This window comes from Pristiophorus japonicus, chromosome 6 (genome assembly GCF_044704955.1).
Source record: "Pristiophorus japonicus isolate sPriJap1 chromosome 6, sPriJap1.hap1, whole genome shotgun sequence".
NCBI lineage: Eukaryota > Metazoa > Chordata > Chondrichthyes > Pristiophoridae > Pristiophorus > Pristiophorus japonicus.
The window spans coordinates 181247360-181263146 of record NC_091982.1 but is presented as its reverse complement, the minus strand read 5'-3'; the positions used below and the strand labels follow the sequence as shown (position 1 = coordinate 181263146).

The 15787-nt window shown below is 46.2% G+C and overlaps 2 protein-coding genes across 2 annotated transcripts in view; one reads left to right on the top strand and one right to left on the bottom strand.

The window, feature by feature from the left end:
* LOC139266232 (solute carrier family 12 member 9) overlaps positions 1–11749 on the bottom strand; it is a 91042-nt gene extending 79293 nt beyond the window's left edge. Inside the window, exon 1 of the mRNA XM_070884061.1 lies at positions 11465–11749. Coding sequence (XP_070740162.1) covers positions 11465–11645 — 181 coding nt within the window. The 5' untranslated portion in view covers positions 11646–11749. The remainder of the gene's footprint in view (positions 1–11464) is intronic.
* A 63-nt stretch (positions 11750–11812) lies between these two features.
* LOC139265897 (lisH domain-containing protein ARMC9) overlaps positions 11813–15787 on the top strand; it is a 182921-nt gene continuing 178946 nt past the window's right edge. The window contains exon 1 of the mRNA XM_070883456.1: positions 11813–11963. The gene's annotated coding sequence lies outside the window, so the exon portion shown is untranslated. The remainder of the gene's footprint in view (positions 11964–15787) is intronic.

The following is a 15787-nucleotide window of genomic DNA, read 5'->3' as shown; positions in this document are numbered from 1 at the left end:
TGCCCTCTGGAGCATCTCTGATTATATCCGCTCAACCATTGGTGGCCGTGCCTTCTGTTGCCTGGGCCCTACACTCTGGATTTCCCTGCCTAAACCTTTCCGCCTCTCTACCGCTCTCTCTTCTCCTTTAAGACGCCTCTTAAAACCTACCTCTTTGACCAAGCTTTTGGTCAGCTGCCCTAATTTCTCTTTATGGCTCGGTGTCAAGTTTTTGGTCTCATAATACTCCTGTGAAGCCCCTTGAGACATTTTGCTATGTTAAAAGTGCTATATAAATACAAGTTGTTGTTGTATTCCCTTTGTTACAAGATCCTGTTATTTGTTGATGAATACTCTGTCCAACGGTGCAGCTACTGTGTGGGGGCCTATAAACTACTCCCACAGTGTTTTCTGCCCTTTGTTATTTCTTATCTCCAGTATTGCTGACTCTACTTCCTGATCTTCTGAGCCAAGATCCTTTCTCACTACTGTCCTTATGTCATCCTTTATCAGGGCTATCCCCGCCCCCCTTTTCTAAACGTCAAGCACCCTGGAATATTTAACTCCCAACCTTGGTCATCTTGCAACCATGTCTCTGTAATGGCTATTAGATCAAAGCCATTTATCTCTATTTGTGCCACTAATTCAACTGTCTTGTTACGATTGCTTCTTGCATTCAGATAAAGAACCTTTAATTTTAACTTTTTAACCATTATTCCCTGCTTTCACCTTATTCGCTGATGCATTTTTACCGTTAAACTCTCTGTCCCTTCCTATCACACTTTGCTTATCTTTATCCAAATTGCTACACTGCTCCATTGCCTTGAACACTAGTTAATTCAATTCTAGCAATCATTACCAATTTGCAATAGCTAAAGCAGAAAGATAATGGATAAACCAAATTTATGTACCTGAACCGAGGTTTCTCTGTTTCTGCACCTCCTTCAAAAGTGTATCAATTAGCTTATATTGCCTCTTCTCATTCTTAAATGCATCACTTCACTCTTCTCTGCATTATATTTCATCTGCCATGTGTCTCCCAGTTTCACCAGTCTTGTTATGTCCTCCTGAAGGCTGCTACTATCCTCCTCATTGTTTACTACATTACTGAGTTTTATATCATCACATTTACTACTGAGAGATCTAGAGATTTATAATTATATGCATTTTTTTGCACCTCACACTCCGATCGAACAACAAGGTTGGGATGATGCTCCCCACAATAACTGTTAGTACCGATCTGTCGTCACAAGAACATGCGATTCTTGTAGTTTTCTCATGTGCCTTGCTTTACAAAATATTTAAGGCTGTTGAAAAGGCATATGAGATCTTTGGCTTTAGAAACAGAGGCATAGAGTACAAAAGCATGGAAGTTAGCTACACCTTTATAAATCACTGGTGGGCCTCAGCTGGAGTATTGTCTCCAATTCTGGACACCACATTTTCAGAAAGTGGTCAAGGCCTTGGAGAGGATGCAAAGGAGATTTACTAGCACAGTATCAGGGTGAGGTACTTCAGTTATATGGTGAGACGAGAGAAGCTGGAATTGTTCTCTTTAGAGCAGAGTAGGTTAAGATGAGATTTATTAGAGGCGTTCAAAATTATGAGGGATTTTGATAAGGAAGAAACTGATTTCATTGGCAGAAGGGTCCATTATTAAAGGAAGCAATAGTGGGACATTTGAAAAAGCATAGAAACATAGAAACATAGAAAATAGGTGCAGGAGCAGGCCATTCAGCCCTTCTAGCCTGCACCGCCATTCAATGAGTTCATGGCTGAACATGAAACTTCAGTACCCCCTTCCTGCTTTCACGCCATACCCCTTGATCCCCCGAGTAGTAAGGACTTCATCTAACTCCCTTTTGAATATATTTAGTGAATTGGCCTCAACTACTTTCTGTGGTAGGGAATTCCACAGGTTCACCACTCTCTGGGTGAAGAAGTTTCTCCTTATCTCGGTCCTAAATGGCTTACCCCTTATCCTTAGACTGTAACCCCTGGTTCTGGACTTCCCCAACATTGGGAACATTCTTCCTGCATCCAACCTGTCCAAACCCGTCAGAATTTTAAACGTTTCTATGAGGTCCCCTCTCACTCTTCTGAACTCCAGTGAATACAAGCCCAGTTGATTCAGTCTTTCTTGATAGGTCAGTCCCACCATCCCGGGAATCAGTCTGGTGAATCTTCGCTGCACTCCCTCAATAGCAAGAATGTCCTTCCTCAAGTTAGGAGACCAAAACTGCACACAATACTCCAGGTGTGGCCTCACCAAGGCTCTGTACAACTGTAGCAACACCTCCCTGCCCCTGTACTCAAATCCCCTCGCTATGAAGGCCAACATGCCATTTGCTTTCTTAACCGCCTGCTGTACCTGCATGCCAACCTTCAATGACTGATGTACCATGACACCCAGGTCTCGTTGCACCTTCCCTTTTCCTAATCTGTCACCATTCAGATAATAGTCTGTCTCTCTGTTTTTACCACCAAAGTGGATAACCTCACATTTATCCACATTATACTTCATCTGCCACGCATTTGCCCACTCACCTAACCTATCCAAGTCACTCTGCAGCCTCATAGCATCCTCCTCGCAGCTCACACTGCCACTCAACTTAGTGTCATCCGCAAATTTGGAGATACTACATTTAATCCCCTCGTCTAAATCATTAATGTACAATGTAAACAACTGGGGCCCCAGCACAGAACCCTGCGGTACCCCACTAGTCACTGCCTGCCATTCTGAAAAGTACCCATTTACTCCTACTCTTTGCTTCCTGTCTGACAACCAGTTCTCAATCCACGTCAGCACACTACCCCCAATCCTATGTGCTTTAACTTTGTACATTAATCTCCTGTGTGGGACCTTGTCGAAAGCCTTCTGAAAGTCCAAATATACCACATCAACTGGTACTCCTTTGTCCACTTTATTGGAAACATCCTCAAAAAATTCCAGAAGATTTGTCAAGCATGATCTCCCTTTCACAAATCCATGCTGACTTGGACCTATCATGTCACCATTTTCCAAATGCGCTGCTATGACATCCTTAATAATTGATTCCATCATTTTACCCACTACTGAGGTCAGGCTGACCGGTCTATAATTCCCTGTTTTCTCTCTCCCTCCTTTTTTAAAAAGTGGGGTTACATTGGCTACCCTCCACTCCATAGGAACTGATCCAGAGTCAATGGAATGTTGGAAAATGACTGTCAATGCATCCGCTATTTCCAAGGCCACCTCCTTAAGTACTCTGGGATGCAGTCCATCAGGCCCTGGGGATTTATCGGCCTTCAATCCCATCAATTTCCCCAACACAATTTCCCGACTAATAAAGATTTCCCTCAGTTCCTCCTCCTTACTAGACCCTCTGACCACTTTTATATCCGGAAGGTTGTTTGTGTCCTCCTTAGTGAATACTGAACCAAAGTACTTGTTCAATTGGTCTGCCATTTCTTTGTTCCCCGTTATGACTTCCCCTGATTCTGACTGCAGGGGACCTACGTTTGTCTTTACTAACCTTTTTCTCTTTACATACCTATAGAAACTTTTGCAATCCGCCTTAATGTTCCCTGCAAGCTTCTTCTCGTACTCCATTTTCCCTGCCCTAATCAAACCCTTTGTCCTCCTCTGCTGAGTTTTAAATTTCTCCCAGTCCCCAGGTTCGCTGCTATTTCAGGCCAATTTGTATGCCATTTCCTTGGCTTTAATACTATCCCTGATTTCCCTAGATAGCCACGGTTGAGCCACCTTCCCTTTTTTATTTTTACACCAGACAGGAATGTACAATTGTTGTAATTCATCCATGCGGTCTCTAAATGTCTGCCATTGCCCATCCACAGTCAACCCCTTAAGTATCATTAGCCAATCTATCTTAGCCAATTCATGCCTCATACCTTCAAAGTTACCCTTCTTTAAGTTCTGGACCATGGTCTCTGAATTAACTGTTTCATTCTCCATCCTAATGCAGAATTCCACCATATTATGGTCACTCTTCCCCAAGGGGCCTCGCACAATGAGATTGCTAATTAATCCTCTCTCATTACACAACACCCAGTCTAAGATGGCCTCCCCCCTAGTTGGTTCCTCGACATATTGGTCTAGAAAACCATCCCTTATGCACTCCAGGAAATCCTCCTCCACTGTATTGCTTCCAGTTTGGCTGGCCCAATCTATGTGCATATTAAAGTCACCCATTATAACTGCTGCACCTTTATTGCATGCACTCCTAATTTCCTGTTTGATGCCCTCCCCAACATCACTACTACTGTTTGGAGGTCTGTACACAACTCCCACTAACAATTTTTGCCCTTTAGTGTTCTGCAGCTCTACCCATATAGATTCCACATCATCCAAGCTAATGTCTTTCCTAACTATTGCATTAATCTCCTCTTTAACCAGCAATGCTACCCCACCTCCTTTTCCTTTTATTCTATCCTTCCTGAATGTTGAATACTCCTGGATGTTGAGTTCCCAGCCCTGATCATCCTGGAGCCACGTCTCCGTAATCCCAATCACATTATATTTGTTAACATCTATTTGCACAGTTAATTCATCCACCTTATTGCGGATACTCCTTGCATTAAGACACAAAGCCTTCAGGCTTGCTTTTTTAACACCCTTTGTCCTTTTAGAATTTTGCTGTACAGTGGCCCTTTTTGTTCTTTGCCTTGGGTTTCTCTGCCCTTCACTTTTCCTCATCTCCTTTCTGTCTTTTGCTTTTGCCTCATTTTTGTCTCCCTCTGTCTCCCTGCATAGGTTCCCATCCCCCTGCAATATTAGTTTAACTCCTCCCCAACAGCACTAGCAAACACTCCCCCTCGGACATTGGTTCCGGTCCTGCCCAGGTGCAGACCGTCCAGTTTGTACTGGTCCCACCTCCCCCAATTAAGCAGAGTCAGCATGGTTTTATTAAAGGGAAATCATGTTTGACAAATTTGCTGGAGTTCTTTGAGGATGTAATGAGCAGGGTGGATAAGGGGGAACCAGTGGATGTGGTTATTTAGATTTCCAGAAGACAATCGATAAGATGCCACATAAAAGTTTACTGCACAAGATAAAAGTTCACGAGGTTGGAGTAATATATTAGCATGGATAGAGGATAGGCTAACTCACAGAAAATGGGTCATTTTCCAGTTGGCAAACAGTGACTAGTGGGGTGCCGCAGGGATTGGTGCTGGGTCGTCAACTATTTACAATCTATATTAATGACTTGGATGAAGGGACCGAGTGTAATGCAGCCAAGTTTGCTGATGATACAAAGATGGGTGGGAAAGCAAATTGTGAGCGATATAGACAGGCTAAGTGAGTGGGCAAAAATTTGGCAGATGGAGTACAATATGGCAAAATGTGAGGTTATTCACTTTGGCAGAAAAAAAATAGAAAAGCAAATTATAATTTAAATGGAGAAAAATTATGAAGTGCTGCAGTACAGAAGGACCTGGGGGTCATTGTGCATAAAACACAAAAAGTTAGTATGCAGGTACAGCAAGTACAGGTGGGACCTCACTTATCCGGCACCACCTCTCGTCCGGCATGATTCTGGTGGCTGGGGGCACATGCGCAGAACGCGGCCGACCTCCACCCCGACTTTGGGGCCCGCCGACACATTGTGGCCGCCCAGGGCACTGACCTCTTCCTCCCCCTCCCTCCTCTCGGCATGACCTCCCTTTATCCGGTAAAACCTCTTATTCGGCACAGGCCAGGTCCCAGATAAGGGAAGTTCAACCTGTAATCAGGAAGGCAAATGGAATGTTGGCCTTTATTGCAAGGGGGATGGAGTATAAAAGCAGAGAAGTCCTGCTACAACTGTACAGGGTATTGGTGAGGCCACACCTAGAGTACTGCATACAGTTTTGGTCTCAGTATTTAAGGAAGGATATACTTGCATTGGAGGCTGTTCAAAAAGGTTCACTCGGTTGATTCCATAGATGAGAGGGTTGACATGAAGATATGTGTATAGGCTCAACCTTGGAGTTCAGAGGAATGAGGGGAGATCTTATCGAAACATATAAGATAATGAGGGGGCTCGACAAGGTGGATGCAGAGAGGAAACTAAAACTAGGGGACATAGTCTCAGAATAAGGGGCCACCCATTTAAAACTGAGATAAAGGAGGAATTTCTTCTCTCAGAGGGTTGTAAATCTATGGAATTCTCTGCCCCAGAGAGCTGTGGAGGCTGGGTCATTGTATATATTTAAGGAAGAGATAGACAGATTTTTGAGCGATAAGGGAATAAAGTGTTAAGGGGAGCGGGCAGGGAAGTGGAGCTGTCCATGATCAGATCAGCCATGATCTTATTAAATGGCAGAGCAGGCTCGAGGGGCCATGTCCTATTTCTCATGTTTTTATTGTTAAGTCCTGACTCTAATGTACTGACTTTCACGAGACACATGCTGAAGTCAAGGTCACTCAGGACCTGCACCTTTAATTCCAGCTCTCCCGTGCTGCACTTGCCTGAGACCTCTTTTTATATACCTCAGTGGGACAGGTATGGAGTGTCTCCTGCAAATGCACCCCTGGTGGTAAGGTATGCTTATTGTTACAGGTCATATCCAGTTACAGTCATGTATAGCATGATAAGATACAGTTATAAACATTAATGTGAGGTACATGACATCACCCTCCCCCAAGGTCTTACTGCCTTTATAGATTCTCAGTCTCTCAGGTGGCCTGCGCTCTCGCTTGGAGAGTCTTAGTTGTGGTTCAGTTGTTTGCCTTGGTGCCTGTTTTTCGTTCGGTGTGATTGCTGGTATCTCGTCTGGGCTGTCTGTTGAAACTGCCCTTTCCTCAGGTTGTTCCACCTGTCTGTCCACCAGGTGTGGTGTGAGTTCCACATTGTAGTCTGCCTCTGGTTCTTCAGTGTTATCAGTGAATCTACTTTTTACTTGGTCTACATGCCTCCGGCAAGTTTGGCCATTGTCCATTTGTACAACCAGTAGCCTATTTCCCTCTTTGTCTGTTACTGTCCCTGCAAGCCATTTGGGAACCCGGCCATAGTTTAGCACGAACACTTTTGTCCCCTATCTCATTCCACCTCCCCCTCGAATTTCGGTCATGGTACCCAGTTAGCTTTTGACGCTTAGCCTCAACAATTTCATGCATGTCTGGGAGGATTAACGAGAGCCTGGTCTTTAAGGTGCGTTTCATCAATAGTTGCACGGGAGGAACCCCAGTCAACGAATGCGGACGAGATCTGTATGCCAGCAGCAATCGTGACAGGTGGCTCTGCAGCGTGGACCTTGGATTCTGAGCATGCCTTGTTTAAAGATCTGCAGTGCTCGCTCCGCCTGGTCATTGGAGGCCGGCTTGAAAAGTGCCATCTTAACGTGATTTATACCATGGTCAACCATAAAATCGTGAAATTCTGCGCTGGTGAAGCACGGACCATTATCACTGACCAATATGTCAGGAATGCCGTGCATTGCAAACATGGTTCTAAGGCCCTCCACAGTGGTGGAGGTGGTGCTAGAGTTTAAAATGGTGCACTCGATCCATTTTGAAAATGCATCAACGACTACGAGGAATATTTTGCCCATGAATGGGCCCGCATAGTCTACATGCACCCGCGACCACGGTTTGGTGGGCCAGGGGTTTAGGGGGGCCTCCCTGGGGGCATTACTGAGTTGGGCACAAATGGTGTACCGACGGACTCAGAGCTCCAAGTCCGCATCAATGCCAGGCCATCAGACACGAGACCTCGCTATGGCCTTCATAAGGACGATCCCCAGGTGCTCGCGATGGAGCTCCCGGACAAACGCCTCCCTACCTCGTAAGGGCATAACTACTTGGCTGCCCCACATCAGGCAGTCTGCCTGTAGTGAGAGTTCATGCATGCGCCTATGGAAGGGTTTGACCTCCTCGGGGCAGGCATTGCGAGCCTCTGCCCAGTCACCGGTTAAAACGCATCTTTTAACTAGAGATAACGTGGGGTCGCTGGTCGTCCAGGCTCTGATTTGGCGAGCCGTTATGGGCGAACCTGTGGATTCAAAGGCATTGATTGCCATGACCATCTCACAGTCCTGTTCATCGGACCCTTCTGTGGTCGCCAGGGGTAGCCTGCTAAGCGTGTCGGCACAGTTGTCTGTGCCTTATCGTGTAGTCGTAAGCCGCCAGCATGAGTGCCCACCGCTGAATGCGCGCCGAGGCGTTGGCGTTGATTGCCTTGCACTCGGATAGTAGGGACGTGAGGGGTTTGTGGTCGGTTTCTAATGCAAACTTGGCCCCGAAAAGGTATTGGTGCATCTTTTTGACACCGTACACGCACGCGAGCGCCGCCTCCTCAACCATACCATACCCGCGCTCCGCCCGCGAAAGTGGGGGCATAAGCAACAGGCTGCAATTTACCCGCATCATTGCCGTGCTGTAAAACGCACCCGACCCCGTACGCATCACACGTAAGGTCTAACTTTTTACCTGGGTCAAAAAAGGCTAAAACATTCTTGGAACATAGAAGGTTGCGTGCCTTAGTGAAGGCGCGTTCTTGGGCATCCCCCAAAACCAATCGCACCCCTTTCTGAGTAGCACATGGAGAGGCTCCAGCAGCGTGCTCAAGTTCTGCATAAAGTTCCCAAAGTAATTGAGTAGCCCGAGAAAGGCGCTCAGTTTCGAAACATTCCGGGGCCTGGGTGCCAGGCGAATCGCTTGGGCGGATTCCATCAACGGCAATCCTTCTGCCCAAAAATTCAACCTCAGGCGCGAGAAACAGACACTTGGATTTCTTAACTCTTAGGCCTACCCGATCCAATCGACTTAGTACTTCCTCAAGATTGCGGAGATGAGAGTCGGTGTCCCTGCCCGTGATGAGTATGTCATCTTGAAACACAACCGTCCCCCGGGATGGCCTTGAGCAGACTCTCCATGTTGTGCTGGAATATAGCAGCTACCGACCTGATGCCGATTGTACACAAAAAGGCCTCGATGTGTGTTGATGGCAGTGAGTATCTTAGACTCTTCGGTCAGTTCTTGCGTCATATATGCAGATGTGAGGTCAAGTTTCGAGAAAAGTTTTCCTCCAGCCAACGTGGCAAATAGTTGGGCAGCGGGTATTGGTCCTGTCGGGAGACTCTGTTTATGGTAGACTTGTAATCCCCACAGATTCGCACGGATCCATCAGGCTTCATAACGGGGACGATGGGGCTTGTCCAGTCGCTGAATCCCACGGGAGAAATCCTGCATAAGCAGGTCCAGTTCGTTTTCAATCTTTTCCCTCATCACATAAGGCACAGCTCTAGCCTTGTGATGGACCGGTCTGGCATTCTGTGTGATCTAGATTCTAACTTTAGCCCCTTTGAAGGTGCCCACACCTGGCTGAAAGAGATGTTCAAAACGGCTTAGAACTGTTGAGCAGGAGGTCCGTTCCTCTGACGACATGGCGTGAACATCATCCCATTTCCAATTAAGTTCTGCTGGCCAGCTTCTCCCCAACAGGGCTGGGAGATCCCCGGGGACAATCCACAGGGAAAGTCGGTGCATCATCCCTTTGTGTGTGACTGAGAGCATGGCGCTGCCAAGGACTGGGATGATTTAGTTAGTATAGGTCCTTAGTTTGGTGTCGATCTTTGTGAGTTTTGGTCTGTTGCTTTTGTGTGGCCACAGCTGTTGAACGCTCATGAGGGATTGACTGGCCCCCGTGTCCAGTTCCATGTTGACGGGTATCCCGTTGAGTAGAACCCTCATCACAATTGGAGGCGTCTTGGTGTAAGAACAGTGGACATTGATCGTGTTAACCCACTGTACCTCAGCGTCCCGTGCACTGTTCCAACCGTCTTCTGGTCCGCTTTCCAACCCTTCCGATTTGTATACCAGCCGAGCTGCTGTTTTTCTGCACATGCGAGCCAGATGCCCTGTGTAGTTGCAGTTTCTGCAAACGGCATGCTGAAATCGACACACCCTGGTTGAGTGCCTTCCCCCACATCTCCAACAAAGACCGTTTCCATTGTTTCCGAAGGATGAGCTGCGTCTGGCTGATCTCCCTTGAGCTTCTCTCAATCTGTTGTTGGTTGCTCGCATTGTGGGTTGATGAGGTGTGATCGGCCGTTCATGTGGCCCTTGATTTTGATGGCTTCTGGCGCCACTGTCTGCTGTTGAAGGTCTTCTCTCCTGCCTTTGTCTGTGTGTGGGGGTAGCGGTTTGTTTCACAATGTGAACCCCTTGTTCCGATGCCTCGTTGGTTGTCGTACCCGAAGTATCGATCAACCTCGTTTCTTCTTTGCCTGCCAAGAACGTCTGTGTGACCAGTGCTGCTGCCTCTAGAGTCAAGTTCTTAGTCTCTATAAGCTTTCGGAATATGCCTGCATGGCCTATTCCTTCAATAAAAAGGTCTCTCAGTACTTCTCTCCTTAGTTCATCGGGGAACTCACATGAACTAGCCAGCCTCCGAAGTTCCGCCACGAAGTCGGGTATGCTTTGGCCCACACAGCATCTGTAGTTGTAGAACCTGTGTCTGGCCATGTATAGGCTGCTCGCTGGCTTCAGGTGGTCTCTCACCAGTATGCTCAACTCCTCAAACGACTTGCTTGCTGGTTTCTCGGGTGCCAGCAGGCCTTTCATTAAAGCATATGTTTTCGAGCCACAGCTGGTCAAGAGATGGCCTCTTCTCTTTGCCTTATCGTCGCCCAGCCAGTCTTTAGTCACAAAGCTTTGCTGGAGCCTTTCTATAAAGTCATCCCAATTGTCTCTAGCATTGTATTTCTCATCTGAGCTGTTGGTAGGCATTCTGTGGATTCTGTGATCCCGTAACTCGTCGCCACTGTTAAGTCCTGACTCTAATGTACTGACTTACACGAGACACATGCTGAAGTCACGGTCACTCAGGACCTGCACCTTTAATTCCAGCTCTCCCGTGCTGCACTTGCCTGAGACCTCTCTTTCTATACCTCAGTGGGACAGGTATGGAGTGCCTCCTGCAAGTGCACCCCTGGTGGTAAGGTATGCTTATTGTTACAGGTCATATCCAGTTACAGTCATGTATAGTTATATACAGTAATGTGAGATACATGACATAAGGGTTGGTCACCAGATTATGCAGCAAGATGGTGTGATCTGGAATGAACTGCCTGAAAGGGTGGTGGAAGTAGATTCAATACTAATTTTCAAAAGGGAATTGGATAAATACTTGAAAAGGAAACATTTACATGGCAATCGGGAAAGAGCAGGGGGGTGGGACTAATAGGATAGCTCTTTCAAAGATCTGGCACAGGCACAAAGGGCAGAAGGACCTCCTGTGCTGTATGATTCTATGAAAAACGACTTTATTTACTAGTGAACTCAAAGCATCCGAGATATTCTAGGCTATATAGATTTTTAAATAAACTCATTGCAAAAAGAATATGTTTTGGAGCAGTTTTGAAGTGCAGCTATCCAAACTCGAGTCTCGCCCAACTACAGCTGACGTCAGTCGGGATTTCCCAGGCTCAGAATGTCAGCCTGGGTCAAACTGCAACAAACTCGGGAAAGTTGAAGCCGAAGCAGCAATCAATCCGCACTCACCGATCCGCAGGAAGAGCACCACGCTGAACATGGACAGCAGAGTGGGAACCACCACCCCGAAGAAAGTGGACAGCTTCTTGGGCGGCGAGTGCCGAGCCTCCCTCCTTGCACCGGGAGCGCCGCCGCCAGGCTCGGGCGCTGTGTACAGCCGGTAGTTGAGTAAGGGCGTCCGTTCGGCCATGGCTGTCACACACGGGTCGATCAGCCTGGCGAAGAGGGCAACCTGCTGCTCACCCCACACCAACACCCAGACCGAGCCGAGCTGCCAACAGCGGCTCACGTGACCCGTCACATGACCGGCCAACCCCCTCGGGCTATGACGCTGGTGTTTGGGGTGCAGAGAATTCCTCTTTCTGCTGACTGAATCATTTCTGCAGAAGTGGTGCTGGAAACCACCGCCACATAACTTCAAGTCAACTCAGTTCCACAGTTAATCCACAACCTGTGGCCTGATTTAGTATTTTTTTTAAACATTGAACCTTGCAGATTGTCAGTACAGGTAGGTGGGACCACACTTGCACCTTGTTACAGTCAGACATAATTTTGCTGCTGAACCACTTTGGGTTTCAATCGGGGAACAAAACTGGATCTATTGAGATAAATGCTGGGTGCACGTTTTTGGCTCCAAATATTTTTTGTTCAGTGTCAATGAGTCATCCTGTAAGAGAGCCTTCGCTCTGAGAACTAAACTGAAATCATTTTCCAACCTTTGCTCTGGCTAGGCAGCCTCACTTGCTAGAAGTGCATATCAGAAGTTTAGGCATCTGTTGTGCTCCTTCACATGTTCCCAATGCCTTCATGAACTGCAGGGTTTTTGCAACATTAATATGCAACTGGTGTCTAATCACCAGTCCTCTATCCTTCCAGCTGCCATCATGCTTTTATATTGTGACAACCTACATCTCCCCCATTCGCTCCTACAAAGCAAGTGAAAGGATGGCTGCTTGGGGACAAGGTCGATCTATCCCTTGCACACTTGGCTCATTCATCATCATCATAGGCAGTCCCTCGGAATCGAGGAAGACTTGCTTCCACTCCTAAAGTGAGTTCTTTGGTGGCTGTACAGTCCAATATGAGAGCCACAGACTCTGTCACAGGTGGGACAGATAATCGTCGAGGGAAAGGGTGAGTGGGACTGGTTTGCCGCACGCTCTTTCCACTGCCTGCGCTTGATTTCTGCACGCTCTCGGTGTTGAGACTCGAAGTGCTCAGCGCCCGCTCTGATGCACTTCCTCCACTTGGGGCGGTCTTGGGCCAGGGACTCCCAGGTGTCAGTGGGGATGTCGCACTTTATCAGGGAGGCTTTGAGGGTGTCCTTGTAGCATTTCCGCTGCCCACCTTTGGCTTGTTTGCCGTGAAGGAGCTCCGAGTAGAGCACTTGCTTTAGTCTCGTGTCTGGTATGCGGACTATGTGGCCTGCCCAGCAGAGCTGATCAAGTGTGGTCAGTGCTTCAATGCTGGGGATGTTAGCCTGAATGAGGACGCTGATGTTGGTGCGCCTGTCCTCCCAGGGGATTTGTAAGATCTTGGAGACATCGTTGATGATATTTCTCCAGCAGCTTGAGGTGTCTGCTGTACATGGTCCATCTCTCTGAGCCATACAGGAGGGCGGGTATTTCTACAGTCCTGTCGACCATGAGCTTGGTAGCAGTTTTGAGGGCCTGGTCTTCAAACACTCTTTTCCTCAGGCAACCGAATGCTGCACTGGTGCACTGGAGACGGAGTTGGATCTCGTCGTCAATGCCTGTTCTTGTTGATAGGAGGCTCCCAAGATATGGGAAGTGGTCCACGGTGTCCAGTGCCGCGCCGTGGATCTTGATGATTGGGGGGCAGTGCTGTGCGATGAGGCTGATGGAGGACTTTTGTCTTACGGACGTTTAGCCCATGCTTTCGTACGCCTCAGTAAATACGTCGACGATGTCCTGGGGTGCAGCCTCTGTATGTGCGCAGGCGTCGTCCGCGTACTGTAGCTCGACAACAGAGGTTGGGGTGGTCTTGGATCTGGCCTGGAGACGGCGCAGGTTGAACAGGTTTCCACTGGTTCTGGAGAGGGGGTCATTCCCTCTCAGGAACCCATGCTCAGTCGTTAAACTGTGCTACAATCAGATCCATTGGTCAACTAGATCCTTCATTTTGCAGATCATTATAGTCCTCAAGCAATCATTTTGATGCCTGGATAGCTCTGGTGGCATCCTGCCATACAGTCCACAAGAGTAACCCGGCATGGACCTGTGCGGCCGAATGGCCTTTTTCTGTGCTGTAAATACTATGATAGCGATTTACTGCACGCTGCATAACTTTGCAGATGAGTGGTTCGGAATGCACTAGCAGGTTGTTATGACTGTGATTGATTGATTTAGGTAGAAAGAGAAAAGGGAGAATATCCAAACACCGTACGATGCCTGGCCTCCAGCGTGGCCATTTCCAATGTAGCCGTATTTTTCTACTCTCAAGTTCCACTGTTACTAACATTCGATAGTGGTTCCCATCACAGGAGGAAGCAGTCCATATTCTTAATAGTGGCTGATGCAAGACAGTGAGAGCCTGCCTGTTCCTACACCCATTGCTGGATTTAACAGTTCCTTCCACAGGTAGCCCAATTTTGAGAGATTTTTTTTCTCTGGGTTTCTGTGAAGCTTTTGCTCATTTTTACTTCAGCAAATCAGTATGTTTCATTTGCTAATTTACTAACTATGAGGCATTTACTGATCTGCATTTGAACAAATCAGTATGTCTAATTTGCTAACTTTCAGGTTCCTGTAGCTGTTAGGGAAGTATTGATTTTTTAACTTACCACAAGCCTTAATTACATCTGCTTTTCATAGCTGTTACAAGCCAGATTTTTATTCAATGATTCCAATGGGAGTTGAACTAGTCGAAAAGCAAATTGTAATGTTTCACTCACAATAAATTCTGCCTCAGGATTGTTAAAGTGAATAGTTTATTCCCACCACTAGTGCAAGGCATTTTGGCTCTGGTTATCTGAGAGGTCACCCAGAGTTATTCCACTTCTTTATTGCACTGCAGATCAATAATATTTTATTATATTTACAACCCACGAACAGCTTTCATGTGATGAATGCATACATATTTGACTGAGACGGACAGTAACAAAAATAGGCCATTTTATATATTCAAATATGTGGGAGTATGATCATCATAGGCAGTCCCTTGGAATCGAGGAAGACTTGCTTCCACTCTTAAATGAGTACTTAGGTGGCTGAACAGTCCAATACAAGAACCACAGTCTGTGTCACAGGTGGGTCAGATAGTCGTTGAGGGAAAGGGTGGGTGGGTTTGCCGCAGTATGAACCTATACTATGGATCACATACATTGAGTGAAAAAAAACAGAATTTAGAAAAAGATCTATTCAATTCAAAACTCCTGTACTAGAATTTTAAAAAATTTTCATGTTCCTGCAGCTCTGAAGGAAGTGTTTCTTTCTTAATCCACCACAAGCCTTACATTTCACCTGGTACTTTTACAGTGGTCACTGTGGATGAAAAGCTGGCATGAGGATTACTTTAGTTAACCGTTCCTACCTGAACAGAAAAAAGTGATTGCAAAGAAATATAGTGAATAATTAACAATGAAGAAAATAAGCCAATTCATACAAATGCAGTGTTGATGTGCTAAACTACACAGAATAACAGTAAGTCACAGATTATTGTGTGTGAGATCCAGAGTTTGGACTGTCACAGAAGATAGTACACTAAGGATCATGCTTTAGTTGCTTCAGATACTTTTTCTCTTTCTCACATCATCATGGAACATGATATCCTTGCTATTCTAAAGCCAACATTCTAGATTGCTGTGCCTGCAATTAATATATTATCAAATATCTCATCAAAGACATCTACATTCTCCACATCTATTATTTCTTTATCAAATTTTCTGTGATGTTACTTTGGAATTACATTCCTTTTGTAAGAGAATGCTGACTCTTTCTAATTAGTTTATATCTTTCTAAATACTACAATACCTCGTCCTTCATAATTGATTCCAGAATTTTATCTGGTCTATTGTTACCCAGAATTTCCCAGCTGCCTTTTTAAATAAAGGCCCTACATTCACTGTTAACTGGTTTTCTAGCACTGCCCCCTATTTTAGCAAATCCCTAAATATTTTTGCTAGTCATGTTATTTTATGTAGTAACAATTATAGAACCATAGAAGTTTACAGCATGTCATGTTACAATAGAGGGGACACATATTGGCAGAGTAAGGCTTCGAAACTAAACAATTCTGGTCCTGATTGTTTTAAAATACAATCACTTCATTGGTGGCTGGTGGAGGTACCAACTGCCAAGCACAACCACTAGT